At 49.2% G+C, this 18422-nt stretch overlaps 1 protein-coding gene across 1 annotated transcript; it reads left to right on the forward strand.

Annotated features, from left to right (window-relative positions):
- Nucleotides 1-339: 339 nt before the first annotated feature.
- TEX29 (testis expressed 29) lies at nucleotides 340-16497 on the forward strand. The gene is made up of 5 exons (XM_026008903.2): nucleotides 340-461; nucleotides 3707-3817; nucleotides 14296-14365; nucleotides 14979-15142; nucleotides 15900-16497. The coding sequence occupies exons 1-5, from the start codon at nucleotides 404-406 to the stop codon at nucleotides 15941-15943; spliced, it is 447 nt and encodes a 148-aa protein (XP_025864688.2). The 5' UTR covers nucleotides 340-403; the 3' UTR covers nucleotides 15944-16497.
- The last annotated feature ends 1925 nt before the right edge of the window (nucleotides 16498-18422 follow it).

Raw genomic sequence — 18422 nt, forward strand, 5'->3', positions numbered from 1 at the left:
GTGTGTAGGCAGAAAAGGGTCTTGGGTGGGTTCACAGCCCCACACCTCACGCTTGGGGCCCTTCCACCCCCCCTCAGCCCTATCAGGATCGTTGCCCTGCCCCCTCTGTGATGTCAGGGGGCTTGTGTGACGTCACAGTGGATAGGGCGGGCCTGCCACTGGCACCACGTTCCGCTGGTGGGAGTAGTGGAGGGAGGAGGTGCCAGTTTCTTGTTTGATCCAAAGTTGTCCACTTGGAGTGTAAGAGGACCAGTGGAGGGGGCTCGACTGGGGACATGGTCGCCAGGTGAGGCCCCCACACCTGGTGCCAGCCATGGCTGCAAGCCCCCGAGGGCCCACCTGTGCTAACCCGTTCTCTCTCCCAGGTTCCCTTGACCCCCTCGTCTGTCCTTCGACTGCTACAATGAGATACGCACCAGAATTCAAAAAATCCCCCTCACACCTCCTGAAGAAATTTGCAGGTAACAGGGAAAGACCATTGTGGAGCCTGGGTCACAAACCCCAGGGGGCACAGTTAGTCCCCAGGCTGAGCCAGGGAAGGGGGGGCAAAGGGATGTGTGTTCTTAAAAATAATGCAGGAAAATGCCATGAAGTCTTCATTTTCTTGCAAGTGTCCCTGTAGAGACACCTGAGCCGGAGTTGTTCAGCATAAGAAACACATCCAGCTGGCTCCCGGGGCTCAGAGGTCAAAGATGTTTCCCTGTGACTTGCCAAGCAGACACTTCCACCTCAAAATGTCACAAGAGCCACTTTTTCTTGGAGAGAACACATTTCTCAACAGAAAAGCCTACCTCCCCTGCTCTGGGTGCCCGGGGTCTGCGGTTGGACACTCATCCTGGACGCTAGGGGAAATGGTGGCCGTCTGAGCATGGGTGTGCGCACCCACATGTGGCCACGGAGAACCACATGAGGGTGTGGGGTGTGTGAGGGGGTGCACCCTGCACGGATGAGACCACTGGGGACCGTGTGACATGAGGGAAGGGCCATTCCTGCCATGCATGCTTGCTGTGATGTTCCTTCTCAAGTGAGCTTGTCCATGCACATACTTCTGTGATGTACTTCTAGGCTGGCCAGGCTTCTGTGAGAGAGTTTTCTTGTTGCTCGGCAGAAATCTGAGGACTGAGGGGGGGCTCACCCTCCCTGGTCGCCCCTCCTGGGGCCAGTCTTGTGGGGCTCCATCACATAGGGCTGCCAGGGAACAAGAGGTCAGGGGCTCCAGCTCAAGGTCCCAGGGCCCCAGGCCTGGGCTCCAAGCCAGGCTGTGGTTTCTGATCCACCAGGCCCCGAACAGAGGAGGCAGGTGGCCTGCACCTGGGGGCACTGAACCGGCAAGAGAGAAGACTAGCCTGGCGTCACCCCCTCGAGAGTCCTGCAAGAAGCACCTGCATGGGGACAGTCTGTTCTCAGGGCCAGGAATGTTCAGCCTCTCTAGCCTCTACTTCAGGGCTGTGAGCCTAGGGCCCTGGTGTGGTGGGGATGGAGAGCAGTGCCCACCCCTCCTGAGGCCAGCCAGGTGCCCCTTGTCCAGCTGTGGGCAGAGCAGGCTGGTCGTTCCGTGTGGTTTCTCTTATTTGACTTGGAGTGCAGGTTGTGTAGATGACAGGCAGCCTCCTGAGGGGGCCTGGCGGGGGCCGGGGGGTGCTGGCCATCTTCAGCTCTATTCGCTGTACCTGGCAGGTGCTTCCAGGCCAGTGTGGGGAGACTGAGGGGTTCACCCGGCCACTAGGCGCTGCTGGGGGCACATCTCAGGTCCACCTAGTAGATGTCAGGGTGCTGGCCTGGGGCCCAGTTCCGTGGTGTCCTGCTCGTTACACCTTAACCAGGTGGCCTGTGGGTTACACCTTCACTGTGTGCATTCTGTGTGCGGGGCACAGCCTGCCCTGAAGATGAAAGACCATCCCTGGGGTCTCACAGTGGGGAGACAGCCAGGGTGCCCTCTTCCCCGGTCGGCCTGCCAACCATAAAACAGCAGCTCACATCGGGCCATCCCGAGCCCTAAGGCAGTACGTTGTTTTCAAGGCTCTGCGGTGCTTACTCCTTCCACAGCCGAGCCCCACGCAGACACATCCCCGTCCGCGTTGTAGAGAAGACTGGGCTCTGACGGCCACATGGCCGACAGCAGGGGGAGGGCACGTGAGCCCAGGGACCTGGCTGTGTGGCCTGTGCCCTCCAGAGCGGGAGGCACGTGGTTGGCTGCCTTGCTCACCTGGGCCCTGCCCTTCCCTGGATGTCATGGGCAGCTTGGGGCTGCCCTGGCTGTGACGTGGTGGACGTGGGGGCCTGAGCGTGAGGAGACAGGTACACCCGGGGTGCCACATGTGCTGCAGTGGCCGGGCCCTGCCCACAGAAATGTTGTTGGGTACTATTCCCCCCAAGCAGCATGTGGTGGGGGCAGCTGGAGATGCCACTTCTGGTGCCCAATGGTCACATGATGGGCTGTCCTTTCATGCTTTTCAATGGTCAGTGTGGGGCTCTGGGATATCTCCATGAAGCCTCACTGACCTGCCCCCTGAATGGAGCTAAGGGAGCCTCAGCTGACCCCAGTATCTCGGGGGCCAGACAGCTGGACAGAGGGGTTGCTCCAGGAATTGAGAAGTGGATGAGGTTCTCGGGGGGTGACTTTACAAAAATGCATCAAGACCTCAGGTGAGGTCCTGTGGGGGCCCCTGCTCTCAACTATGTGGGAGTCACCTGTAGGCACAGCGGTGGTGGGTGTGCTCCACCTGTTGCCACCCTGAGGGCCTAAGTGAGTTCCCTGTAGCCGGGACCCCATCTGCAGCCTGTGAAGCTGTGCACAGGTGACATGCCCTTTAATGGACAACACCTTGCAGGGGGACTGAGCCTCGGTGACCATGGGCAGTGGGGGAGGTGGCCTTACCTGCCCAGTTTGCTGGGCACTGGGGGAGGGCCTCAGTGCAGGAGGGTGACCACGGGCTTCTTTGTTCCCGACCCTGCCCAGCCTGGTGCTGCTCGGCCTGCAGTGGCATCCTGGCCACACGTCCTGAGAAGGAATAGGAGGCACAGTGGGTTTCTGTGGGGTCCCCGTGTCTGGGACACTACTGGGTAAAGGATGGGATGCCCTGGAGGCCGCTGCCCCCTTCCCTCCACACCGGGGGGAACCCCATCAGGGTTTAGGGCAGCCGCCACTGCTGCCGCTTAGGGGAATCGTGTCCTTCAAGCTGGAAGCTCGTCAGAACTGGTGCCTGACCGGCATTGCCACACCGCTGGTCCGCGTACCAGCTTGCTTTCTTTGGGTCAAAACTGACATTTCACGTTCTGTCCTTTTGAATCAACTTTTAAATTCTGGGATAATCTTCAGCCTCAGTTGATAATTTTCACTCCCCTTGTGCTTCCGAATGAATTAATTACATGTCACACCCTGTGGCCCGATATCCACCCACCGTATCCCATCTTTGTTTATCCTTTCTTTGCAGAGCGCTGATGCTGGCGCATGTTCTGGGAAACACATTATCTCCTTAATCAGTAGAGGACCCCGCATCATTGTCTGTAATTAACTTGACATGATTTTTTTTCAGAAATCTAATTCATCCTAGATCTTCAAAGTGAGATTTGTGAGATGCATAATTAAAAACATCACACGTCCCCCAGTGCAAGCCCTGGAATGCCCCCTCCCAGGCCCTGGGATTTGGAGCTCCTGGCAGGGCTGTGTTCTCAGTGATGACAGCTGTATGTCTGTGCTTTGCAGTGTGTGACATTCCTCTCTACGACATCTGTGACTACAATGTCACCAGGGACCGCTGCAAGGAGCTTGGGTGCTGCTTTTACAAAGGCGTGTGCTATGAGAAAGCAGTCCCCAGTAAGTATACGCACCGGGCCCGCAGAGCAACCATGGAGGCCCACGGGCCTGCATCCCTTTCCAGCCTCCCCTGCTGGATTGACCTCTGCTGTTCCCTGGTCCCATCACTCTGATGAATTAATGGAAACTGCCAGCTTTGGGGTGGGTAAATGGGGCCGAGGAAGTTCACTGTGGATGGAATCCACCTGATACTAAGAAGGGTCCTTAGGAGACCCCTGGGCCTGCTGTGGGTGCAGAAGCAGCTGGTTCCGGGAGGGGCTGGCCACCGGCTGTGTACAAGGTCAGATCAGCTGAGGCTTCTTTGCAGCATAAAAGCAGGCCCCACTGAGCTGTGTACACCGACCCCGACCCCGTTGTTCTGGGATGTGCCTGGGGGTGGAGCCAGCAGGGAGCCCTCGGATGAGGGGCTGTGGGAATGGGGAGAGGCCGCCACCCTCAGAGGAGGGCCTGCTTCCCATGGATGAGGAGGGAAGCACCAGGGAGATGGGATTCATATTTTGGTTGGAGAGGTAGGTGCAGAGCAGGGTATAAGCTGGGATGCCTTGTGCGAAGGGATGTTCTAGTTAGGCTGTCTGGCAGTTTGCTTATAGTTTAGCGCTTTGGTCTTCTGTGTCTCTAGAATTTTCTAGGTTAGTATTTCCAAACCCTCAAGAAATTCTACTTGATGATTGAGGTGTTTTCTTGCCCTGTTTGTGGCCCTTTTAGAAATGAGGGTGCTTGGCTCTAGGAGTGTTTGGAGAGGAATGAACAAGCATGAGTAGTGAGGCGGCCTACACAGGATCTCCCCAGAGAGGAGGAAGGCACTCTGCACTCAGATACTGGCCGAGGGCCACGTACACTCAGCCCCTCTGATGCTGGGGGAGAACGTGTCCCGGGCCCTCCCTTCCCAGCTCCTACCCTCTGTCCTCACCTCCCCAGACGATACAGGCACACTTGTGCTGGGAGACTGGAAAGGTTTCTCTCAAAGGTTTCTCAGGCAGGCTGAGCCCTTGGAGCTAAGATGCAGAGTGTCCACTCTAGGAAATCAGAACATTTGCGCCTCCTAACTGTTCCCAGGGTGTGACCCACAGGGCTGCTGGATCCCACAGGCCCTAAAGTGTGAGGGTTTATTTCTGGACTCCCTTTTGTGCAGAAGGATTGAAGAAACTAAAGCATCGGCAGGATCCTGCCTCGCCACTGGGAGCATCTGTCTTGCTTTATGGTGAAGATTTGGCACTTAGGGCAAAAGAAGTTTGGCTTCTCAGAATGAGGAGAAATCAGAGGCTGCAAGAAACGCTAGGATAGCTGGGAGGGTGATGACAATTTCTCATCCAGATCTTGGGTCAGAACACTTGGAACCAGACTCACTACTTATTTCTGCCTCTGGGAGACCCAAGCAACCCTAGGATCCCACACTTACCCCTGTACTTGAATTAACTGGAAGTTATCTCTTTTGGTTGTTATTTATATTGAGATAAAATTCTCATACCATAAAATTTACCCCTTTAAAGTGTACAGTTCAGCAGCTTTTAGTACATTCACAGAGTTATGCAACCATCACCACTGGTGCTTCCAGAGCATTTTTATTAGCCCTCAGAGAAGCCCTGTATGCGTCAACTGGACAATCTACATTCCTCTCTCCCTCTAGCCCCTGGTGACCATTGATCTGTCCCTATGGGTTTACCTCTTCTGGACATTTTATATTAATGGCATCATACAATATGTGACCTTGTGTGTCAGGCTCCTTTCACAGGTTTTTAAAATTCATCCATGTGGTAGCAGGTATCAGCACTTCATTCTTGTTTATGGCTGAATAATATTTCATTGTATGGATATGCCACATTTTATTTATATATCAGCAGATGGAAGTTTGGGTTGTTGCCACTTTTTAGCTTCTATGAATAATGCTACTAGGAACATGTGTATAAGTTTTTGCATGAACATATGTTTCCACTTCTCTTGGGTATTTACCCAGAAGTTGAATTGCTGGATTATATGTTAACTATACTTAAAATGTTAAAGAATTGCCAAACTACTTTCCACAATAGCTGCAATGACAGTGCCAATGTTAGTACCTAAGGATTCCCATTTCTCTGTATCCTCACCATCACTAGTTGTCTGGCTTTTTAGCCATCGTTTTATAGCCATTGTGATAGATATGAGTTTTGTCTTGCGGTTTGGATTGTATCTCTCTGATGAGTAAGGATGTTGAGTGTCTTTGCATGTGCATTTTGGCCACTTGTATGTCTTCTCTGAAGAAACGTCTATTCAAATTCCTTGCCTGGTTTTTAACTGGGTTAATTATATCTTTACTGTGGAGGTTTTTTGTTTGTTTGTTTGTTTGTTTGTTTTTACTGTGGAGTTGTAAGAGCTCTGTATATATTCTGGATGGTAGACCTTTATCAGATATGTGTTCTGCAACAAACCACTCCCTCCCAATCTGATGGTCATCTTTTCACTTTCTTGATAGTGTCTCTTTGAAGCACAGTGTTTTTTAGTTTTGATGATGCCTAGTTTATTTGTTCTTTGGTTGCATATGCTTTTGGTATCATAGCTAAGAAACCACTGTCTAATCCAAGGTCACAAACATTTACATCTCTGTTATTTTCTAAAGGTTTTATGGTTTTAGCTGATATGTCTTTGGTCCATTTTGACTTAATATTCTTACATGGTGTGAGGCAAGGATCCCATTTCATTCCTTTCAATATAGATATATCCAGATGTCCCAAGATCATCTGTTAAAAAGACTATTCTTTCTCCACTGAGTTGCTTTGGCATCCTTGTTGAAAATCGATTGCCCAGAAATGTGAGGGTTTATTTCTGGACTCTCAATTTTGTTCCACTAAGCTGGTATCACACCATTTTGATTAATGTAGCTTTATAATAAATATTGAAATTGAAAAGCATGAGCCCTCTGATTTTTTCTTTTTCAAGATTATTTTGGTTACTATGGGTTCTTTGCATTTCTATATTAATTTAGGATCAGCTTGGGGCACCTGGGTGGCTCAGTGGTTGAGTGTCTGCCTCTGGCTCAGGGCATAATCGTGGGGTCCTGGGATTGAGTCCCGCATCAGGCCCCCTGCAGGGAGCCTGCTTCTCCCTCTGCCTATGTCTCTCCCTCTCTCTATGTCTCATGAATAAATAAATAAAATCTTTTTAAAAATTTAGAATCAACTTGTCAACTTCTGAAAAATAATTCCTTCTGATATTTTGATAGGTGGCAGAGTATTGCTAATAATAAGATATATAATACTTATTGCTAATAAGTATTCTGATCTGTGAACAAGGGCTTTCTTTCTATTTATTTAGGTCTTCTTTAATTTCTCTCAATATTTTGTAGTTTTCAGTGTACCAATCTTGTGTTTCTTTTGTTAAATTTATTCCTAAGTATTCTATTCTCTCCTGATGTTATTGTTAATGAATATATTTCCTTAATTTGATTTTTAGATTGTATGTAGAATCCTAGATATATACACAAGATAATTGAAATTTTGCTAGAATATAGAAATACATTTGATTTTTGTATTTTGATCTTGTGTCCTTTGACTTTCTTGGACTTATCTAATAGTTCTACTCATTTTCAGTTGATTACTTAGGATTTTCTTAAAAAAAAAAGATTTATTTATTTATTTAGCTAGCAGAGAGAGAGCACAAGCAGAGGGAGTGGCAAGCAGAGGGAGAGAGAGAAGCAGGCTCCCCACTTAGCAAGGAGCCCAATATGGGTCTCAATTCTAGGACCCTGGGATTATGACCTAAGCCAAAGGCAGACACTTAATGTACTGAGCCACCCAGGCATACCTACTTAGGATTTTCTAGATACAAAAGTATATCATCTGTAAATAGAGATCATTTTACTTCTATCTTTCCAATATAGTTGGTTTTATTTCATTTTCTTGCCTAATTGCCCTGGCTAGAAACTCTAGTACATGATGAATAGAGTAAGTGGGAACGTACATCCTTATCTGGTTCCTGATCTTACTGGGGAATTCGCAGTGTTGTATCAATAAAAATGATGGTAGCTATGGGTTTTACTAAAGGTCAGGTTGAGTAAGTTCCCTTCTCTTCCTAGTTTATTGAGTGTTTTTATTATGAAGGGATGTTGGATTTTATCAAGTTCTTTATCTGTGTCTATGGGATATTTTAGTGATGCTCTGTATTACTCATGTGGATTTGAGCTACTGACTAGTATCCTATCCTTTCATCCTGAAGGGCTCTCTTTTAGTATTTCATGTAAGGCAGATCTACTAGTGATGAATTCTCTGTTTTTTGTTTGGGAATGTCTTAATTTGTCCTTCATTTTTGGAGGATAGAGTTGCAGTGTATAAAATTCCTGATTGGCAGTCTTTTCTATCATCACTTTTTGCCTTCTGGCCTCCATGGTTTCTGATGAGGAATCTGCTGTTAATCTTTAGGTTTCTTTTATACATAATGCTGCCTCTTTTCTGCTGTTTCCAAGAATCTGTCTTTTGACTGTTTATTATGTATTTAGGTGTGGATCTCTTTGATTTATCCTAATCATCAAATTTAGGAAGTTCTTGCCATTTATTCAACTATTCCTCTCCTTTCTCTATGCTCCCTCTGGGACTCCCATTGTGCATATTGGTCCACTCCATGGTACCACACAAGTCTCTGAGGCTCTGTTACCTTTTCTTGATTCTATTTTCTGTTGCATGGATAGTATCAACTGGTTTATCTTCAAGTCTACAGATATTTTTCTTTTGTCTGCTCAAATCTATTGAACTCCTATAGTGATATTTTCATTTCTCTTATACTCAACTCCAGAGTTTGTTTTGTTCCTTAAAAAATAATTTCTATGTCAGTATTGGTATTCTCTATCTGATGAAATACCATTCTCCTACTTTAGCTCTTCCAACATGGTTTCCTTTAGTTTTTTTTACCATGTTTAAAGTAGCTAATTTAAAATTTTTGCCTAGCGAGCCAACATCTGGTCTTCCTCAGGGACAGTTTCTCAGGGAAACCATTCCTCAGGCATAGTTTCTGGCTTGTGTGTGTGTGTGTGTGTGTGTGTGTGTGTGTGTGTGTGTACATGCTTTCTTGTTTCTTTGCATATCTAGCATTTTTTTGTTGTTGAAAACTAGACATTTAAAAATATGTGGCAATTCTGAAAATCATGTCCTCCTGCCTCCCAAAAGTTGTTCTTAGCATTGTTTAGTGACCTTTCTGAACTAATGCTGTAAAATCTATGTTGTTTGTGGCACATGACCATTGAAAATTCAGCCTGGATAGCCTACTGGTCAGCTAATAACTGGAGAATCTGCTTAGATTATTGGAATTAGTAAATCTCAGTCTTTGCATAGGGGCTTTCTGTGTGTATGGAGGCATACTTTCAACAGTCAGCCTGGTAGTCCCAACTGTGCCTTCATCTTTTCTTTATACTTTGACAGAGCCTCAATGCCAGCCAGAAGTGAGAGTTTAGGGCCTCCTCAGCTATTTAGAACTATGTGCACAGCCTCAGGCATGTGCATTGCCTTCTAGATTTCAAGGAATATGTCACAGCTTTTCAGACCTCCCTACAGACAAATAATTCCCCAGATTTTCCTTTTAAGCTTTTTGGTTGACCTGTTATCTACCTCCAACTACTGTTAGCCAATTTAACCATCATGATTTTCTTTTCTAAAGTTGTCTATTTATTTATTTGAGAAAGAGAGAAAGAAAGAGCATGTGTGAGCATGAGTCAGGGGGAGAAGCAGAGGGAGAAGCAGACTCTCCCTGCAGGGAATCAAATATGGGGCTTGATCCCAATCCCGGGATCATGACCTGAGGTGAAGGCAGACACTTAACTGACTGAACCACCCAGGCACCTCATGCCATCATGATTTTCAACAATTGCCTCTGATTATTTTCAACAAATGTCTGAGAAAAGTTGTTCACACTAAATTAGCTCCAAGTCAGGTGAAATAAAGACAACTTTGCAGGTGAGATCTTCTAGTGTAGTATAGGATGGATAAAATAATGACAGTTCTCTGGGACTGGGACCTTGAAGGAGCTCTAGCCCTGCTCTATCCCCTTCAGTGATGCCAGGCTGCTAGTTGTTACCATGATTTTGGGTTATTGGTTCAAGACTACCATGGAATTGGAGGTGAGCAGAAGTGGGAATAGGGCAACATAAAATGTCCATAGTTCAGTGTTCTTACTGCAGTTACATGTTCATTTGCAAACTTTTGATTGGTCAACTTTCAGAATTCTGAAAAAGTTTATTCTGATAAATGTTGCCAGTGTTCTCACTGGTTTTATGGAGGAGGGACTGGGGTGGGGGGCTCCTTTTCTGCCTTTTTTTTCTGATGTCACACTGAAAATTAATTGTAGACTTTAATGACCCTCAGGCCCATTTGCACACATTTGGGTAGCTACTATGAGACACAGCACTTTGTCTTTAGTTTATTGTCCTCTATTTGTCTTGGTGTAAAACCCACAACCTTTAGCCAGAATCCTACCTGAGAGATCCTTCAGAGTCCCAGGTCTTCTAGTGTGGAGTGGCCTGTCATCCAGCAGCTTGCTCTCTGGGGCATGTAACAGATATTCCTGAGCTGAGTTCATTTGGCCATAATTTGATGCATTTTGCATTTGTCATCCTTTTGTCATTTTGTGGCATTGGTGGTTTGACACCCACATCTCACTGTTTGGAGGGCAACAGACAGGTACATCATGAAGCTTTACTTTTGGCTCTGGTTTCCTAAGCACTTGTGTATCTTAGTTTTTCTGAGATGTTTACCATTTGGGGCTTCTAATTGGAGGAAACATTCACACCCAAAGCACTTGAATTTGTTCTTTCAATCTTCCACATATGAAGATGCAGAAGACATTCAGTTCCTGAGTCAGGTCACACCTGTGGTCATAGTCTTTGGCTGTCAGCCTAATTTCCTCATGTCCCAGTGAAATGGCCCCAACAACAAAAGGTGGTGAGATGGATCCTTGGAGACAGATCGTGGCTGGCAAGGGCACACAGATTCGAACTTCTGCCAGTAATCCAACATCGCATACATTGATATTACCTTATGCCTGCTACTCACTTTGAAGGATGAGTCTTATTCTTTAAGGAACATTACCTATAATGAATCCAGAAATGAATACAAACCCTTCAAAAATTTTTGTCTGGGAAGAGGGTTCACTATTCTACAAGTAGGTATGCCATTTTTGCAAGGAGGCAAGTATTAATCCTCTTTCCATCTTTTCAGTTTTAATGAGTTGTGTGGGTTAGGCTTTTTCTCAACTTCTGACTTCCTTCAAGCTTGATAAGTTGGGCCATCTGTGGGAAGAGTCTGGGCAGTGAGCCCTACATTTGGGTTCTCACTGTGCCCTCAGATTATTTTTCATTTCCTTGACATCTTTCTCATTCAAGATGGCAAGTGAACCTTTGTGCTGTGTAAGTTGTAGTATTCAGTGACAGGGTATTATGAGTTCTTTGTGCACATAATTCCATGTTATGAAAACCTTTCACTAACTTCTTAAATTGGCTGGTTTGAAGTGCACATTGTGTTATGGCATAATCTGTATTATTAAGAATATGAACTTGGGGAATTAGCATTAGATCTTTGAAAAAGAATTGGGAATTCAAAGAGAATGACTTGCCTTCATCCTTCTGTCTTGATTTAGGGCACATTATTTAACATGTCACTTCTAAGTGTTTGACTTCTGTTTTTTCATGGGACTCACTGAGATGATTTCAAAACTTTTAACTGTATCTGGGGGTGAAATTACAGAGAGATTCCTTAAGGAAAATAATGCTGTCTTCAGTTGTTGCTATTTCTCAGTGACCAATCGTACATATTGTCGATAGCTAATTGTGTGCTAGCCACATCCTGTGCAGAGAGGATCACAGAGACTCAGTTTCTGCCTCCAGGAACTTGACACCAAGGATCACAAATACTTGATTATTTAAGGATGTGGAAGATATACTGACATTGGATACTCCAACATTACCCATATGTGTGTATCTCTTTCATAGCTTCACTCACATAAATTCTGCATTTACTCCATGAACCAGGAGAGAAAATAACACCTAGTGTTATTCCAGGAATATACATTTCCTGGAATTCAAGAATTTGAGGACTCCCTTCTCATCCCTTAATATCTCCTGGTTTGATCGTTTGCATTTAGCATCATTTCAAGTGTACTTTCTCTGTGCCAGGCCCTTTGCCACACCCTTGTATTAGTTATTGCAGTGGAACACACTACTCAGAACTTAGTGGCCTAAAGCAACAGCTTAGAGGCTTAGCTAGGTGGAGGGGCTTGGGGACTCATGAAGCTGCAGTCATTGGAGGGCTGGACCAGGGCTAGAGGGTCTGCTCTGAGACAGCTGGCTTTGCTGGCAGGTGGTACTAAGGATTAACAGGAAGCTGTTTCCCATGCCATGAGACCTACTTGCCTGTCCTTACGTCATGATAATGGCCTCTTCCCAGAGCGGGTGGCCTGAGAAAGCTGGGTAGAAGCCACAAGGACTCTTTGACCTAGCCTAGGAAGTCATGCCCTGTCACATGCCCTTGGTTCAGAGGTCAGCCCTGTGCAATGTGGAAGTGTCTACACCCGGGTGTGAATATCAGGAGCATCCCCGCAGGCCATCTTGGAGGCTGGTTGTTATAGCTCTAGAGATGGAAAGGTGAACTGAGGTGAACACATATCCATGGGAGAGGTATCACTGAAGGAAATGAGCCAGCTGACTAGAAGAGAGCCTTCAGCAAGCAGCTTCCTGAGTGGTGCATTGCCATGGTGTGTGTGTTGTCAATCCCACAGACCAGGTCTCCATTCTCTCCCTGAGGGACTCTGGCCATTGAGTCCCTGTCCTGTGCTTGGCCATCACTTAATGAGCTGGAATCAATGTGAGAAAACCAGGCACTTGGGTTGTTATCACTGAGCTGTTTGGCTTCAACTCCCTTCAGTTTTCTGACATCAGCCCCTGTGCAAAGGATCCTGGAGGCCCTGTCCATTCTCCGAGACCCTCGGGGTTAGTCCAGAGTATACAGTGCCTTTTGGAATCGCCCTCCCTTGCCTGGGAGGCAGCTTTCTCTGCAGCTACTGCTTGCCTTCTGTCGTGGGTTGAATTGTGTCCCCCCACCCCAGGCGATATGTTGCAGGCCAAAACTCTAGTACCTGTGAATGTGACCTTGGTGAGAAACACGGTCTTTGCAGATGTGATTAGTTAGGGTGAGGTGCTGGAATACAGGGGTCCCTGAATTTCCAAGACGATCGGTGTCCTTATAAGACGAGACACATGGACAGATGCCCATGGCACGCACAGCGGAGAACGCCATGTGAAGACAGTGTCACAGAGGGAAGATGCCACGTGATGACAAGACAGCAGGTGGGGTGACACATCTCCAAGCCAAGGGCACCAAGGATCCTGGGATCCCCGGGAGCTGGAAGAAGCAGGAAGGGGCCCCAGAGCTTCAGGGTACCCCCATCTTGGACTTGTACCTGCACAGCTGTGAGACACTAACTTTCTGTTGTTGAAGCCACAGGCTGTTGGCACTTTGTTACAGTAGCCTCGGGACATGAATGAACCTCCCAGGGACATTGCATCTAATGTTACTGCTGGTTAAGGGCAGGTGAACATGGTTTAGGGGAGGAGGTAAGAGAATTGAAGCAAATCCTGTCATTCAAGGTAGGGGTTTGCAAAGAAGCCAGTTTTAGCTCTTTGAAAGGGTGAAAAGCAGCGAGAACGAGGCATGACGATAGTTACATGATAGGGACCACTATGCACAAACTGTGCTGAGTGCCATGTCCACAGCTCTTCTTGCATCACGTCTTCTGGCTCCTGACCTCCTCCTGACAGGGAGAGGGGTGGTTGTAAAGCTTCCCCTGAGCGCACTCATGGGGACTGCCTGGGTATGAGGGCCCCGGGACATGGCCCCTTGCTCTGCCTGAGCCCAGGAGCCGTGGACCCCAAGAGTTAGGCCCAGCCTCGGCAAGGGAGGCTTCTGTGGTGGAGGGTCCCTACAGGAAGGCTGGGCCATGCATGCCCACTCCTGCTTTCCCAGGTGGAAGGGGCCCAGCACCTTCCCACAGAGGGAAGCCCAGAAATAGGTGCAACCCCCCCCAAGGATCACTGTGAAGGCCCTGGTGGTTCTGTTGGGGGTGGGTCTTGAGAAGATGTGGTGGTGTGGGGACAGTGGAAGCCCCTTGTTAATACAGAGAAGCTCAGCCAGGGGGACGTGTCTGTCACCCAAGAAGCATTTTCCTTATATGCAGTCTCAGGATAGCTCACCCAAGTACTGGGGAGTTTGGGGTAGGGCCACAGATTACAGATAGCAAAGAGGCTTTTCTAGAGAAGAGAGGAGGGTGTTGTCTGTGTGCCTGTGCTTGTGGGTAGCCCCCTGGTTGTCCTCTGTGTGGCCCATGTGGACCCTCACGTGTCTGCGTGGCCCAGGTGCCTTCAAGCCTCCACATGTCCCCAGGAGAGGGTGTGGGGGAGAGGCCTTGGGCAGCAGGAGTACCACCTGACTGGCAGAAGACTGATGTTTGTAACGGAAGCTGTTTTCCAGTTTATGTGCAGGTGTTCTCTGCCCTGATCGTGATCATCGCCGGGGCCTTCATCATCACAATCATTTACAGGTCAGTCGTTTCTCCAGTCCACCTGCGGGGCAGCGAGGAGTGGGTGGTCAGCCTGAGGCTCCCTATGTCGCCTCCGCCTCCAGCAGTTAAGGAGCACCGACACGGATGCAGTACAGGGCTTCCTGCCCGACATGTGTGCGGGTGTGCTGTGAGTCACAGTGTAGACTGTTCCAGACACCAGTCTCCCCTCTTGTTTCAGGGATGAGGACACAAGGCCACAGCAGGTGGCGGCTGTCCATGGGCAGGGCCTGGATTCATTGTTGCTACTCGGGGCCAAGGTGCCCCCGCCACAACCACACACCCCTTTAGGACACAGAGAGAAGCCACTGAGACTAGTCAAGCACTCTGTGCAGCAGCAAACTGCTTCCCTACTCAGAGTGGTTCTAGGTGCTGTGTTGTGTGACCTGCCTGCACACTCACACGGTCCCTGCACCTGTCCCCGTCCTCAGGGTTCTGGATGCCTCTCACAGCTGGGTGTGTGGAGTGTGTGTAAGAGACTAGAGTGGGGACGGCTAAGGCAACGCACAACTCCCCGTTTCAGGGAGACATCCTAGTGGACATCCTGGTGGAGGATGGGACGGCTCTCCCCCTTCAATTTCTCTTTTTCTGTCAGGGTCTTTCAAGAGAATAAGAGAGAAAAGGAGGTCCCCGCGGGTGTCCCTCTGTCATCCAAGCCCAGCGAGAGAGGCAGGGCAGCCCTATCCAGTGAGAACCTGGAGTCCAAGACCGAGGGGTTGGGGCCGTTGTCCAAGACTACGGGCAGCAGGGCGGAGGACGGTAAGACTGCGGTGGTCCTGGCCAGGGCAGCCTTGGCCCCAGACCCTGCCTGTGATGGGCCTGCCCCGGGCCGGGCGGTCATGCCGTGGGCTGAGCGCGCACTTGCAGGCCTCGGGGCCCTCCCGGCGGTGGTGCAGACGCCCACTTGCCCCTGCGACGGCCTGATGGTGCCGGCAGCCCCTGGGCTGTGAGCAGCGGCTCAGGAGCCGGCCCCTCTGCTTCTCAGGAGGCAGCGTCACGCGTACTTATGAACTGTCTCAGGAGGGCTTTGGCAGTTGCTTGTTGCTTCTCACAGGTGAGCGCCTGGCCAGTTGGAGAAGAAAGCGCCCTAAACTCTTGGGCGGTTTGTGCAGACGCGCTCTTTCTGGGTCTCTTGTTGCCTGTCAGCCAAGGAGACCTGGTCTCACAGGATCAACGGGGAGAGGAGGGTGGGCAGGCGGCCCCCCCAGCCAGCCTGTAGGGTCCAGGTGCTTGCTCTGCCAAGCTGCGTCTGAGCTGTGGTCCTTTCCTGCAGGGAGGCACATCCACCTTCTCGGGGGCTTTCTGCTGAGTGAGGCCACGAGACGTGGAGACGCTGCTCCTGTGGTGGCAGGGGGACAGGGCCACACAGACCGTTGACCAAACTTGTCTTTGAGTAGATCGTTGTATGTATGCTGCATGCGTGCTGCGTGGATCTGCTCGTGGACCTAATGCAATGTCCTTGGGATTGCTGCACCTCCACGCAGAAAACCCACACTTTGTTTGATCTTCAATCCAGCAATTGTGACAATAATGAATGAGGAAGAAGAGAGTGAGGACTGAGGGCACGACGAAGCCAAGGTGAAGATCAGCAGAGACGTCCACCTGAAACGGCCTCCTGGCGAGCCACCATGCAGTGTGTGATGGGAAGGGCACAGTAAACAGTAAAGTATTTTCACTGCTTCCTGTCGTGTTGTTGTACCCAGTGCTGCGTTTTTACCTTGAGACAGACACCACCTGGGGGTATGGACGTGCGCTAGCAGCTCTTAGCGGTCAGCCACGCTGCCTCTTAACGCTGCTGGAGCCTGGGCAGCTCACACCACTTCTCAGAACACAGGCTGTGCCTCTGTGGAGTGTACTTGTCACTCCACCTCATGGGGGGGCTCGAGACCTGCCTGGCAGTGAGCTGTGCAAGGAGGGACACAGTGTCCACCTCTGGGAGGCCCGGGTCATCTGCTGCAGTGTCCTCATGGCCCCTCTTCAGGGCAGAACGCACAGAAGTTCCAGAGCCTAACCATGGGGGATGCGGCCCAGGGAGCCCTTTGGTCTTGGAGAATCTCTTATATACCTTAAAAACCTATGTTCTCCATAGCAGCTGTGGCTCATGCACCCACACATTGCAGGCTTAGTATATATGCACGCATGTGTGCATATATGTGTGGCATGTACATATAAGTATATATGTGCATGCATGTATGCACACATGTGTGTGCACGTATACAAGTGGGTGCACGCTTGTACATATGTGCACACACATGCAGATGTGCATAGGTGTATATATGCATGTGTGTATATGTGCAAGTATGTATGCATGCATATATATATTTGTGGGTTTGCATGTGTGTGCATGTCTGTGTGTACATATGCACATAGTATGCCACCTAGCCCCACGGCTGGCTGCCCGCATTAGGGTAGGCTAGAACCCATGTTGTCTTTACCCTTGTCATCCTGTGAGGGGACAGGCCCGGGAATGGTCATCTCAGCCTTGTCAATGCCCAGAGGATGGAGAGACTGCTGCCAGATCATGCAGAAGGTGGGGGGGTTGCCCATCTGACTTGGGTGGAGGGTTGCTGGGAGCATCCTGTCTGGAAGTTTGGCAGTGTTTTCTGCTCTCCATGTTGTATTTCAGAATCATTTTGTGCTTAGCCACTGAAGCCTATTGCACGTCTGCAATGGGTGCCCTGTGAGACAGCCCTTGCAGTGAAGGCCCAAAGCCTCTGCTCAGCCTATGTAGTACCTGAAAGATTATGTAATAATTCTCATCGTCCTCACTCATCTGAGAATAAAAACATTGTATTCTGAAAGGCGGCGTTACACTATAATCTGATCTTTTGCTGAAGCAAAGAAAAGCTGATTTATTTTTAGATAATGAACTTGCTGATAAGACTTAATTTGGATCCCATGTGTTTAAGTGCCTGGTACAGTTCGACACGTCCCCCAGTCCATGTGTACGTGTGTGTTGATACATCACCCACAGGCTTGTGGCACCTCCCGGGTCTGGTCCCACAGAGGCTGCTATTGATTCTTCACAAAGAACACAACTAAAGTTAGAGCGTTTTCTTTGGCTCACTACTCTCCTTTCCCTCCCATGACGATTCCCTCTTTGTGCTTGTTTCTAGGCTGCAAACAAATAGATCTTAAAAATGAACCTCAGTCTCTTGCCTTCCCAGAGCAATTTTAGAAATTAAATGTATGTGCTTAGAAGAAAATTCATGCAAAGCTGTTCTGTTGTGATGGATGGTCAGCTTCTCTGGGGGGCGTTCTTTCTGGGGAGCAGCTGGGAGGAGAATGAGCACATTTATATCTTCACGTCTATGGATATCTCAGCAAATAGGAAGAGACTCCAGAGCAATTGGCCAAGGCCCAGGACTGGGGAGGGTTCTGGGGATGCTCAACATGGAACGTGGCCTGGGACGTTTGTGGCCTTGTAGGCAGGGCAGGCAGATGGTAACGTGGGGACACAGGTGGAGAGCACCCCTTTCCTCTGGCTGGCCACTGAGTGCAGTGTCAGCCTGCCCAAGAATGGTGCACAGTCTGTCCTCCCAAATGAACCAGGAACCAGCTTCCCTGATGCATCTGTATGTGCCAGATGCAGATGTGAGGAGAGATCGTGAAACACCACACATGCCCAGGTACGTGGGGGTGGAGAGAAACCATTGGAATCTTTGAGCAAGGCCCCATCCTCGGCAGGGAGAGAGTAGAGGATGGGCAAGGGACAGGAGGACAGCTCCAGAGACATCGGCATCTGGATCCCCAGAACTTGTGACGTGAGTCACTTTGCAGATGCCGTGCATGCAGCATCCCTGAGGTGGGGAGACTATCCTGGATTGTCACCTGGGCCCTGAGAAGCACACTCTCCCAGCAGTGATGGAGGTCAGAGGGAGAGGATCCTGTGGAGGGAAGGTGGAGGAGGTAATGCTGCTACTCTTGCAGTTGGAGGGGGGGCTGTGAGACCAGGGGCAAGTGCTCTAGCAACTGCATAAAGGCAAGGAGTGGAGTCTCCCCAACACCTTCCCTGTAGCCACATGAGACCTCCAGAACT

This window comes from Vulpes vulpes, chromosome 6 (genome assembly GCF_048418805.1).
Source record: "Vulpes vulpes isolate BD-2025 chromosome 6, VulVul3, whole genome shotgun sequence".
Taxonomy (NCBI): Eukaryota; Metazoa; Chordata; class Mammalia; order Carnivora; family Canidae; genus Vulpes; species Vulpes vulpes.